The sequence below is a fragment of the Ictalurus punctatus genome, chromosome 13 (assembly GCF_001660625.3).
Source record: "Ictalurus punctatus breed USDA103 chromosome 13, Coco_2.0, whole genome shotgun sequence".
Taxonomy (NCBI): Eukaryota; Metazoa; Chordata; class Actinopteri; order Siluriformes; family Ictaluridae; genus Ictalurus; species Ictalurus punctatus.
Window position 1 is genome coordinate 569,279 of NC_030428.2, and position 13,222 is coordinate 582,500.

The 13,222-nt window shown below is 39.5% G+C and overlaps 1 protein-coding gene across 1 annotated transcript in view; it reads right to left on the reverse strand.

Moving 5' to 3' along the window:
* Positions 1 to 2,805: 2,805 nt before the first annotated feature.
* LOC108273785 (rho-related GTP-binding protein RhoN) overlaps positions 2,806 to 13,222 on the reverse strand; it is a 14,328-nt gene continuing 3,911 nt past the window's right edge. The window contains exons 3-5 of the mRNA XM_017483308.3: positions 6,715 to 6,824; positions 5,746 to 5,880; positions 2,806 to 3,948 (exon numbers count right to left, since the gene is read on the reverse strand). Of these exons, the coding sequence (XP_017338797.1) occupies positions 3,709 to 3,948; positions 5,746 to 5,880; positions 6,715 to 6,824 (485 nt within the window). The 3' untranslated portion in view covers positions 2,806 to 3,708. The remainder of the gene's footprint in view (positions 3,949 to 5,745; positions 5,881 to 6,714; positions 6,825 to 13,222) is intronic.

The following is a 13,222-nucleotide window of genomic DNA, read 5'->3' on the forward strand; positions in this document are numbered from 1 at the left end:
CACACACACACACACACACACACACACACACACACACACACACACACACACACACATTTCTGTTGTGCTTTTGCTTTGCTCAAAGTTTCTGCCTCTGACACGGTCATTAATAATGAAAGCTTTAGAGTTTCCTCCTCCGCCCCCCACGGGAACCGTAAAAGCACAGTCTCACGTGTTCTCCGTCCATCCACCATCAATCCGTCCATCCTGTAAACCCCCCCGCTCTCTCTCTATCCATCCCCATCCCCATCCCCCTCTCACTTTCTCAGCATCAGCGCTCGCCTTCCTGAAACTTTTCCTTCCAGATAGAACCCGCGTAGTGACCCCGTACTCGTCCCTGTGAATGGACCGTTACTATGGAAACGATAACGTATCAGAACGGTCAGGTCCATAAGTATTTGGACAGCACACGGTTTTCGGTAACGTTGCGTCTGTGCGCCACTGCAGTGGATTTGAAATGAGACAAACGAGATGCGTTAACCGTTTAGAGTCCCTCCATTTTCACGGGCTCGAAAGTAATGGGACAGACTAACATTTAATTTGGATTCTTGGACATCACTAGTGTAAATAATAATTGATGAGGTGTAGATGCAGTCTTAAAGCAGAAAAAACCAAACAAACAGTGAAATGTGACGAGACGCATCGCGTGTCGAACCCGGGCTACGAGTGTTAGTTTAATATGAATATATGGCGGCTCTGCGGTCGTCCTCGGCGCAGCTGCCTGTAGAGCGCCGTCTGTTCTACCGACCCTTTAAATATACATCAAACCCACGCCGCTGTCTGACTCCTCCACAGAACAGCTACTCAGCACAAGCGAGAACCAAGCCTGGAGACGTGCTTCATGTATTCTGCAGAACCGCAGTAGCGCGTGTGTGTGTGTGTATACGTGTACATGCAGCACTGATTCGCCTCCTGTGGTGCACGTCCCAGTTCTTGGAATAAAGCTGAAGCAGTGAGGATGAGCTGATGGTGAGGCGAGGTGATCTTTGGAGCGTGAGAAGATACGCACGGGAAGCTGTTTGGTCGCTTTTTCAAATAACGGGTTCGCGTTGAACACGCTCATTTGAATAGGTTGCGGTTTCCGTAGTAACGAGTCATTCGCCGGGACGTAAATCTGCTACGGAGATTAAAAAGCGTGTAGTCGTCGAGCTGGTGAGGTTTTTCTGTAAGGAGACTAACGTTTGTGGAAGGAGTCTCCAGTGTCAGAGCTAAAGCGTTAAGTTTTTGTTTTTAATTTAAATAGTTTTTAAATTGGAAGTGTTAGGAATAAAATAGTTTTAGAAGTTATCTATAGCTATTACTGCTGGACAGGCCACGCCCACAAGCCAAGCCACACGAGTTTTAGAGTGAGGCGGTGCTTGTGCTCCGTTGTAGAACGTGACGAGACGTTGGTTTTTAAACCAGAGTCAATTCTTCCCGTAAGCGATTTACAGAAGGAAGAGCTCCCGTTTCCTTTCTGAAGAATCTCAATTCTCACCTCTTCCCCTCTGTGTGCTCCCTCCAGCGTGTTCCCTACGCCCACCGAGAATCCTTTTACACCACAATCCCCGAGATCGGCTTCGTCTGGAGAACCTCCTTGACCCCGAGGGGAGCTCTTCCCACCCCACCGCTTTCCCATGCCGTCTAAAGCGGATCGTTCTCCCCGTTTTCGTCTCAGTGACGGTGAATCATTCTTGATGTTAAGAGCGAACCCTGAGGGATGAGAGCGCTTATAATCTGAGCACACGTCTGATTTCAGAACAACAACAATATGATCATCCAAAGAGTCTGTAAGAGGGAGAAAAAAACATTCGTGAGAAAGGAGGTGCTGCTTTTGTGGGCTTGTTTGGTCTCATACACACATTGCATGCACATGTGCGTGTGTATGTGTGTGTATATGCATGCATGACACCAAATGGATGTGTGGTGTTATGTTTCCACCAGGGGATGTCGTCTGGAGCTGTGTGTGTGTGTGTGTGTGTGTGTGTGTGTGTGGTGCTATTAGAGGAAAATAATCAGCGACCACCCTGCTGAAGAGGATTATTTACACTCTGAAGACTTTTGTTACTCTACCTCTTAAATATCCATGAGGTCAGTGTGAGAACAGGACACGGGGACACACACACACACACACGGATCGCTGTGCTTCCTTCCCTCAAAACTATAAAATGCCGCAGGGCTTCAAAACACAAACACACACACGCAGATTCGTACAAGAAGAACAGAAAAGTTCAGTCACTTACTAACAAATTCCCACAGCCTTATTGTTTACACACAGACACACACAGCATTTTGTGACTGTTGGGTGTGTTTGTCAAATGGCTGAGTCAGTGTGTGTGTGTGTGTGAGAGAGAGATAGAGATGGTCCATGAGAGCGCTAATTACCTGAAGTTGCTGTTAAATTCTAATTTAGACTCTCAGTTTGTTGTTTTTATAGATAACCTGATGTCATTTTTTAAACCTATAAATTTGGTTCATCGGATTGTGATCTGCAGAAAACATCAAACAAATCTAAAGTACTTCATAAAGCCGTACTTTAGTTAGTGGTTTGAGAAAGTTCCTTCTTTTATTCTATATCTTTCTATTAAACTCTTAATTTATCTCAACACTTTATTTTAGGGCCCCCCCCCCAAAGTCAATAGTGATGACACTATCTATCTATATCTATGTCTACATATACATCTACATATTATTTATATATATATTTTATGTATAAAATTAATCCAGACTGTTTCTGTAATCCGTGACCGTTCATTTTGTTCTATTTCGTCCGAACTAAAGTCTTCTCCGCAGTAAGACAGGAAATGATGTCACACACCAGCTTCCTTTCCTTGCCTTTAGTATTGTTTCTTTATTACAATAGTACTTTTACACCTGCGTGGACACGACACAACCCCCCCATGCGTTCTTACATTTTCATACATTATGACTATTATATCCTTATTTTTATATAATCTGTAAAATATATCTAGTTCGTCCCTCCCATGTATCCGTCTGAACAGTGACGGAAAACCCCAAGTGTCATACAGTGATATTTAGAAATCAAATAAAAAATAAAGTGCGTCAGCGGCATCTCGAGCTCCTACACGTTCGGATCACTGGGCAACAAACCAAAGATTCTGATATAAACAACATGAGGAGTTCAATCTTATGCGTTGAGTCAGAAGTCAACGAAATGACGCCAAATATGAACGTCCAGTGAATTTAGTTTAATCAGGAGATTTACTCTGGGGTTTTCAGATGTCTAAATTTCTTCTCCTTAAGGTCCCAAACCCACTCACAGTCACATGTCAACAACAAAAAATGTATTTAAAAAAAATCAGTAAAGTCCCGGAACCCCTGCATCATCAGCGTTCCTCATGAAAAAATAAAAATTAAATAAAAAAAATCTCTATAAACTTTCTTAGTCCTTTTAGTGTCGACTTCCTTCTAAAAAAAATAAACAAAAATAAATGTACATTTCTTTAATAAAACGTGAGTAAATATATCTCAATGCTTCCAGGAAAAGGAGGGGGCGTGGTTTTATTACTGACTCACTCCTCTGTGATGCGAAAGAGTTCAGCGCTTAAAAAAAATCAGTTAATAAATACATCTTCTCTCATGCTTCAGAACATCTCATAACCTTCACCCTTAACTGTCCATATCAAATCCAATGCTTAAAAAGAAAATCAAAGAGAAAACATAAAGTGAGTCCTTGCTGTAGAGCGTGAGGTCATGAGGTCGCGACCCCTACATCAGCGTGCAGCTCTTGGCTCGGTCTTTGCGTAGCTCCAGGATCTCGGAGCGCTGAGGATTCTGGGAAGCGCGTTTGAGACCTCGCCGCGATCCGGTGCGCTTCAGCCGCTGTGTGTCGTAACCGACGCACGTTACCGTGGCGATGTGGAAAACATCCCGCACGCTGTCCTCGGAGTTTTTGGACGTGCACTCGGCGTAGGCCGCGGCGCCGATCTGTCGCGCCAGAGAAGTGCCCTGGATAGGGAGCCAGACAGCATTAACTCGTAATATTAGTTAACAAAAAATATTTTGTTTTTTCAGTTAGATTGTATTTTAAATGAACGCTAAGCGTTAACCCTTTTGAATAAATCTTAAATAGAAATGACAGTGTGTTTAAAAAGAAAATTTAAGTATTTGCACTGAAGTATCGTAAGAACAATGATTTTCTCCCATGCTACTTAGCTTGATAGCCGTTGCGGATAAACATTTATAGCCAGTTAGCAAATACTGATACCTTCAGGTTTTTCTGAAAATATTTATCTTATGAGTTTCATTTTCTCTCGAGTGAGAGGTACTATTGGTTTATATCATCAGCCTTGAGTTGCTTAAATGTTCAAAACTATAGTACATTAGCTTAAGATGTTAACGCGCTAGCAGAAAAACCCCTGCCTGGTTAATTTTTAGCTAGCATTAGCAGGAAATAATTTCCATGTTTAGAAATGTACTAGATTTAATAAACGTCTGCGAAATCCTGTCAGAATAGTTCATAGCGTTAGCATAAAAGAATATGAACGTGTTTAAATGACTCAAAACCCAGGGTTAGGGGTGTTGTTCTCTTTTTTTTACTAATAAAAAAGTAAAAAAGGTTCAGTTGGTAGCATTAGCAATTAAGGACATTTATAGGTATAAATTAAAACTTGCGTGATCAGATGAGCCAGTTGGCTAATGTTAGCGGGAAAGATTATTAAATATAACTGAAGTTTCATCTCAGAAATCCTGTCAGGTTCGCTCATGCTACCTAGCAGTTGTTATTATTAGCAGCATGGTAGGAAACACGTATGAACGTGATATAAAAATCCTCACAGGTATCCTGTCAGGGTAGCTCATCTTAGCTAGTGGTTTCTGTTAGCATTAACAGTGAGAATTATCTACGAATATGGTATAAAAATCCTGTCAGGTTAGCTCGCATCCACTTAGCAGCTGATGTTAGCATTAATTATGATAAACATCTGAATATGATATAAAATTCCTGTCAGAAATCCTGTCTAGTTAGCTCATGGTAGCTAGTGACCACATTCATAAATAAATAAACAAACAAACAACTGAGTAAAAATTCTCTCAGAAATCCTGTCAGGTTAGCTCATGTTTAATTAGCGGCTACAGTTAGCAGTAAAAACGTGAAAATATGATCAAATTCCTGTCAGAAATCCTGTCTAGTTAGCTCATGGTAGCTAGCGGCTACTATTAGCATTACTGATGAGAAACGTGTATTAATATCATATCAAAATTCCCTCAGGGATGCTGTCGGGTTAGCTCACGTTAGCTAGCGGCTTCTGTTAGCATTAATGAGAAATTAGTGGCAGAGCTAGTGTATTAAGAATAGATAAATGTGAATAAATGTGGGTGCGCAGTCTAATTAACTGTCAATTATTTAGACTTTAGACTTCAACACACACTTTATTTTGCCTTAAAGCCATAAAATCTCTGGACCTCAGAACATTTCCTCATTAAATATCCATGAGAAATGCTGTAGTATTGTTAGCGACAGCGCTAAGAGCGGTGTGTGTGTGTGTGTGTGTGTGTGTGTGTGTGTGTGTGTGTGTGTGACAGCGGGGCGGTAAATCTATTATTAAACACTAAACCTGTACACGTTACTCGTTCTCCATTTTAAACCCACACCCGCCATTTTGAAGTGATTTTAAAAATCGATTTAAGAACCCAGAGCGATCAGACATGGAGGGAGAGGATGTGATTGAGGGTGAGGATTTCCGTCCCCAAAAAGTGTGTGTGTGTGTGTGTGTGTGTGTGTGTGTGTGTGTGTGTGTGTGTCACCTGTTCGTGTGTGATGGGTATCAGTCTGAGTTTGGACAGCTCTCGCAGTGTGTTCAGGTCCGTCCTCATGTCCAGCTTACATCCCACTAACACCACCTTCGCATTGGGACAGTACTCCTGTGTCTCACCCTGCCACTGTGCGCACACACACACACACACACATACACACACTTGTCAAAACAGCAATTAACTCTGTGTGTGTGTGTGTGTCCTGAGACAGCTGAAGGAGAGAGAGAGAGTATAGACAAAAACAGAAAGAAAAAGAATACTGACCCAGTCGCTTGTAGTTTGTCTCTTGTGGGCGTGTAGTGACCATTTGTGGGTGGGGCCTGTCCAGAATTATTAGATATGTATAATAATGAGAACGTAGCTATATAAAATTTCTAAAGCTCACCAGTCAGACGTGAATTCGGTCCGTGCGTGTAAAACTGTTGTTTATACGTGACACGGTCGATTTCGAGACGCAGAAGATCTCCTCATTCTGTCCGAGCTTTACTTTCCTCCGTAACGTTTAACGATCACGAGAGGGCGTGTACGACGAGAGAAGATGAAATCACGCTTAGAAGTTGATCTTCTATTATTGTAGGAACTACGGTAGCAGCAGGTAGGAACTAAAGTCGTGAGTGGGGCAGTGAAGGGGAAAAAAAATATTGTCGCCTTCTTTACGGTGTCGTACCGAATTCTCAGAAATCGCGCTGTGCGTTTTTCATGGTTTGATTTCTTCTTTTCTGTCATTTTTGTAAATGAGACGATTATACGACACGTTTCGATTGCTGAGCTTGACACGTCCGCTTCCTTTAGTGCGCAGGAAACAAAGACGTCTGACTCATTATGGCTTTCGAATCGTTTTATCTGATTCACTCTAACGAATCCTTCAAGTATAAATCGTTTTCCGGAGTTGCTGTCTTTTATGGATCTGTCCCACCGCTCTGTGTGTGTGTGTGTGTGTGTGTGTGTGTGTGTGTGTACCTTCTTTAACACATTGTCCAGCGTCTCTGGTCTGCTGATGTCAAAGCAGATGAGAACAGCATCCGAGTCCGGATAAGCCAACGGCCGAACGTTGTCGTAATAGGTTGAGCCTAAACATGCATGCACACACACACACCAACATTTCTTTCAGCAAATGTTATTGAATAATCTATTCATTTGGAATAAAAATCTATTAATAATAATACTAATCATCATAATTATGATTATTATTAGTATTATGATTATTATTACTATTACAGTCAGGTGTGCTGTTGGATTGGATTCTGCTTCACTCTGCTGTGTGAAAAAAAGCCAAACAAATAAATAAACAAACAAACAAACCGGATTTCGAGACGTAAAACACATCAGAATTCATTTGTTTATGTTTGGTGTTTGCCGCCCGGTCTACAAGGATAAGAATCTCTGAAAAAAACACTTCTTGATTGTCGAGTTTGAACGCCTCGCGCGTTTAAAAAAACTAGGCGTAGAGGAGGCGAGCTGCTAATCAGCGAATTTACAACAATTGCACTTGTTTACTTCCGCCCATAAAACCAGCGTTAAAAACACCCGTCGCTCTGGATAGTTCCCAGCGTGCACTGCGACACAGGGAAAAACAACCGCTAGGAATAAAAGAGGGGCGAGAAATACGACTCAACTCGGGGAAACAAAGCGAGCGTTTATTTCTTTTTATCGTGACCATTAAAGAGACCACGCTCGAGTCGAGCGGAAAGCGTGGGAGATGAAAGGCGCGAACAAGCAGCTCGATTAGAGACAGAAAAGCCTTCTGAGAAGGATTTATTCATCGGCTTTCACTACTTCCCGCCTTCTCTTTTATTTTTTTCTACGCACGTAAACATGTTTTCAGTTCGATTCGTCCTCCAGCTCTTTGTAGAAAACCGTATCATATATTAATTAACACGCCGAGCGAGTCAAAGGCCGTCTTTGGGACGCTCTGAATCGAGGGACGGGAATCGAGAGAAGCAGAAAGACCTGAAAAGGCTAAAACGATGAAATGAAAACGCCCTCAGAACGATGGGAGAAGAAGGAATAAAAAGCTATTTGAACAGCTGATTTAAGTCGCACCGGGGTGAGAACCAGAATGTAGATTTCTAACGATAATTATTCAGAAATTTCTTTAATTCATGCTGAATTTGTCCTTCTGCAATAAGCGTCAGATTATAGAAAGGCCTCCTGGGTAAGCTCCGCCCCTGATCAGGGTCCTACTGTATTAATCAATGCCTTCTGATCAATCACGATCCAGAACAGAAATCTCTACGTCTAAAGTCATCCGTGTTCAGGATATTTACACTGCGATGATGACGTTATTTCCAAGTGTTTGGATTATTATTAACCGCGGCCAATTAAATAACTCGAACGATCCTTAAGACGGAAAACATCAACGATGTTATTTAACAAATCGAGCTGCAGGTCTGAGCGCGCAGATTAGCAACAGTACTGGAATGCAGCCCAGGTGAGATTCAGGTGACTGAGAAGCTGAAGAACAGGAACAGCATGATTTTTAATTCCTGTTAACATGGCAGAAGGTAGAAATGAGGAAACGGGAGTCAATGGGAAAACGTACACCTGTTCACCTGAGGGCTCACAGCGACCGAGTGTAACGCCCTTCTCAGGTAGTGGCGAAAGACAGATAAAGAGATTAGCAAAGTTCTCAATTCCCAATATGAACAAGAAAAAAAAAAAAAGAAGAAGACCTGTTTATCGTTCCAGAGACTCACACCCTGATCAGAAATGATGATACCAAAGGGGAAAAAAAAAACAGAAAAAAGATTTAGCGCTGAGATAAGCTCTCCACAAATACTTTTACTTATCTAACAAACGACCAACAACACAGTCACGATGCGACGCTAACATCTATTCAACTTTATACATGTATATACATGCATTCAACTATATACACCTATATACATCTACTCAACTATATACATCTATATACATCTACTCAACTATATACAGCTACTCAACTATATACATCTATATACATCTACTCAACTATATACATCTATATACATCTACTCAACTATATACATCTATATACATCTCAACTATATACATCTACTCAACTATATACATCTATATACATCTACTCAACTATATACATCTATATACATCTACTCAACTATATACATCTATATACATCTCAACTATATACACCTATATACATCTACTCAACTATATACATCTATATACATCTACTCAACTATATACACCTACTCAACTATATACATCTATATACATCTACTCAACTATATACACCTATATACATCTACTCAACTATATACACCTATATACATCTACTCAACTATATATATCTATATACATCTACTCAACTATATACATCTATATACATCTACTCAACTATATACATCTACTCAACTATATACATCTACTCAACTATATACATCTATATACATCTACTCAACTATATACACCTATATACATCTACTCAACTATATACACCTATATACATCTACTCAACTATATACATCTATATACATCTACTCAACTATATACATCTATATACATCTACTCAACTATATACACCTATATACAGCTACTCAACTATATACATCTACTCAACTATATACATCTATAAACATCTACTCAACTATATACATCTATATACATCTACTCAACTATATACATCTATATACATCTACTCAACTATATACATCTATATACATTTCAACTATATACACCTATATACATCTACTCAACTATATACACCTATATACATCTACTCAACTATATATATCTATATACATCTACTCAACTATATACATCTATATACATCTACTCAACTATATACATCTATATACATCTCAACTATATACATCTACTCAACTATATACACCTATATACATCTCAACTATATACATCTACTCAACTATATACATCTATATACATCTCAACTATATACACCTATATACATCTACTCAACTATATACATCTATATACATTTCAACTATATACACCTATATACATCTACTCAACTATATACACCTATATACATCTACTCAACTATATATATCTATATACATCTACTCAACTATATACATCTATATACATCTACTCAACTATATACATCTATATACATCTCAACTATATACATCTACTCAACTATATACACCTATATACATCTCAACTATATACATCTACTCAACTATATACATCTATATACATCTCAACTATATACACCTATATACATCTACTCAACTATATACATCTATCTACATCTACTCAACTATCTACATCTACTCAACTATATACATCTACTCAACTATATACATCTATATACATCTACTCAACTATATACATCTATATACATCTCAACTATATACATCTACTCAACTATATACACCTATATACATCTACTCAACTATATACATCTATCTACATCTACTCAACTATATACACATCTATATACATCTACTCAACTATATACATCTATATACATCCACTCAACTATATACACCTATATACATCTACTCAACTATCTACATCTACTCAACTATATACATCTATATACATCTACTCAACTATATACATCTATATACATCCACTCAACTATCTACATCTACTCAACTATATACATCTACTCAACTATCTACATCTACTCAACTATATACATCTACTCAACTATCTACATCTACTCAACTATATACATCTACTCAACTATCTACATCTACTCAACTATATACATCTATATACATCTACTCAACTATATACATCTATATACATCTACTCATCTATATACATCTATATACATCTACTCAACTATATACATCTATATACATCTCAACTATATACATCTACTCAACTATATACATCTATATACATCTACTCAACTATATACACATCTATATACATCTCAACTATATACATCTATATACATCTACTCAACTATATACATCTATATACATCTACTCATCTATATACATCTACTCAACTATATACATCTATATACATCTACTCAACTATATACATCTATCTACATCTACTCAACTATATACATCTATCTACATCTACTCAACTATATGCATCTACTCAACTATAGTGTTTATATTGCATGTAGAATGAAATTTAAATCATATTCCTCATTAGGAGACAAATAAAAGACTTAAATGTATTTATGAGCACTTTTCCTAACTGACAGTTTTGCTTATTTAATTTAAGGCTTTTATTTTCTCAGAAGCCTGAGAGTCTGAGGCACGTTAACAGTCGTTACAGAAATGGTACAGTATTTTATAGCGGTGTTCGGAAGTCTGAAACAATCGGGGACGGATATTTCATTGTGAATTCTTCAAATAAATTTAGTACGTGGTGATTTAGTGATTCATCAGAACGCGATCCTCAACGTTTCGTCTGTGTTTTCTTTGTTATTTCCTTTTCCTCTTATTTTAGGAGAATCGGACCCCCCCCTCAGACTACTCAGTATTCCACACGCTCTCGGCCATGATACCATGTTACAGCTTTTCAATATGGCCGACTGTGCGGCAGTTCAGTTAGTGGTCCGTGCTAATTGTGTAATTACAGTGGTTCTGTGGCTTTTCCTGGTAATTTATCGACACGTCTGAGGTAAAAGTTGACATTGACATTTTTGTTTCATTTCCGTCGTTGCTGCGTCTCTATAAAAGTCGGAACAGCTACATGGGAGTACAGAGAGGCAATTTATATGTCATTTTAAAAATAAATAAATAAATAAATAAATAAATAAATACAAAAAATAGTACACTGAATATCTAACTAGGTATTGTTCTTTGGCATTGTATTGTTTTCGGTAATAAAGTTAAAACATAAATGAGGAAATGAATTAAATTGCCAATGCTTGTGTTCGTCTGTCCCAGTTGCCTAGCAACAGAGTTCTCCAGACTTAACGAGCCTGATGCCATGTGTTGGGCTTCCCATGTTTAAAATCCACAACATACTTCATTCCTACTTCTTTCAGCCAATCAGAACTCACCGTACTGAACGGAACGGATAACAGTGAAGAGCTTCGGAGTCTGATGTGAGAAATCTAATCTAAGCCTGGTGTTTGATAAATGAATAAACTCAGTGCTCAGTGATGCGCACTCAGGAGCGTGTAGAAACAGGAAGCGTCCCATGGCTTCTTCTGAATTATAGATGAAGGAAAAGCAGCATGTCAGATTACCGTGTGTGTGTGTGTGTGTGTGTGTGTGTGTGTGTGTGTGTGTGTGCGCGTGCGTGTGTGTGTGGGGACAGCAGGAGTCAGACAAAACTCCCTGTTGGGTTTTAAGTGCATCTTATACACCGGAAGATTGGCGGGTAATGATTATCTCCAACTCTGTGTGTGTGTGTGTGTGTGTGTAGCCCTACATGGCCTTTTGTGTTAGATAGACAAAGAGTGTTCACCATTTCTTTCTTTCTTTCTCTCTCTCTCTCTCTCTCTCTCTCTCTCTCTCTCTCTCTCTCACACACACACACACACACACACACACACACACACACACACACACACACACACCTTTCAAAAACTCACTTTTATCTAAATCCCTTCTTCTCACTCTAGGTAATTGATCCAGGTGCTGTCTTACTTTCTCTCTCTCACCCTCTCTCTGTAAAATCTTCTACAGCTCATCAATTAATAACAGGCTACTGTGCCTGTGTGCCATTGTGTGTGTGTGTGTGTGTGTGTGTGTGTGTGTGTGTGTGTGTGTGTGTGTGTGTGTGAAATTGAAGCAGGAAAAGTGTCCAGATCACGGATTCCTCATTTTGGTACAGCTCAGAGAGAGAGAGAGAGAGAGGGAGAACGAGAGGGAAAGAGAGACAGAGCGAGAAAGAGCAAGAGAGAGAGTGTGAGAGAGAGAGACTTTTCAAGATGCCTTTAATGCATCAGTTTGGTAAAGTATATTTACATTAAAAAAAAAGAACCCCATCAGACCCCCACTCACACCCTCCACCCAGGAACCCAAACCCCTTCAGTCTTACTGCAAGTCCGTTATCCAGATCATGTGTGAAAGTCCACAGTGCCGTTTATACTAAAGATTGTCTTGCGGCTGATGTCCATGTCCTCGGTCTGAAGCTGATGATGGAGGAGTGTTAAACGAGTGTGTGATGATGGAGGAGTGTTAAAGGAGTGTGTGATGATGGAGGAGTGTTAAGGGAGTGTGTGATGATGATGGAGGAGGAGTGTTAAACGAGTGTGTGATGATGGAGGAGGAGGAGTGTTAAAGGAGTGTGTGATGATGGAGGAGGAGGAGTGTTAAAGGAGTGTGTGATGATGGAGGAGGAGGAGTGTTAAAGGAGTGTGTGATGATGGAGGAGGAGGAGTGTTAAAGGAGTGTGTGATGATGGAGGAGTGATAAACGAGTGTGTGATGATGATGGAGGAGTGATAAACGAGTGTGTGATGATGGAGGAGTGTTAAAGGAGTGTGTTAAAGGAGTGTGTGATGATGGAGGAGGAGTGATAAACGAGTGTGTGATGATGGAGGAGTGTTAAATGAGAGTGTGTGATGATGGAGGAGTGTT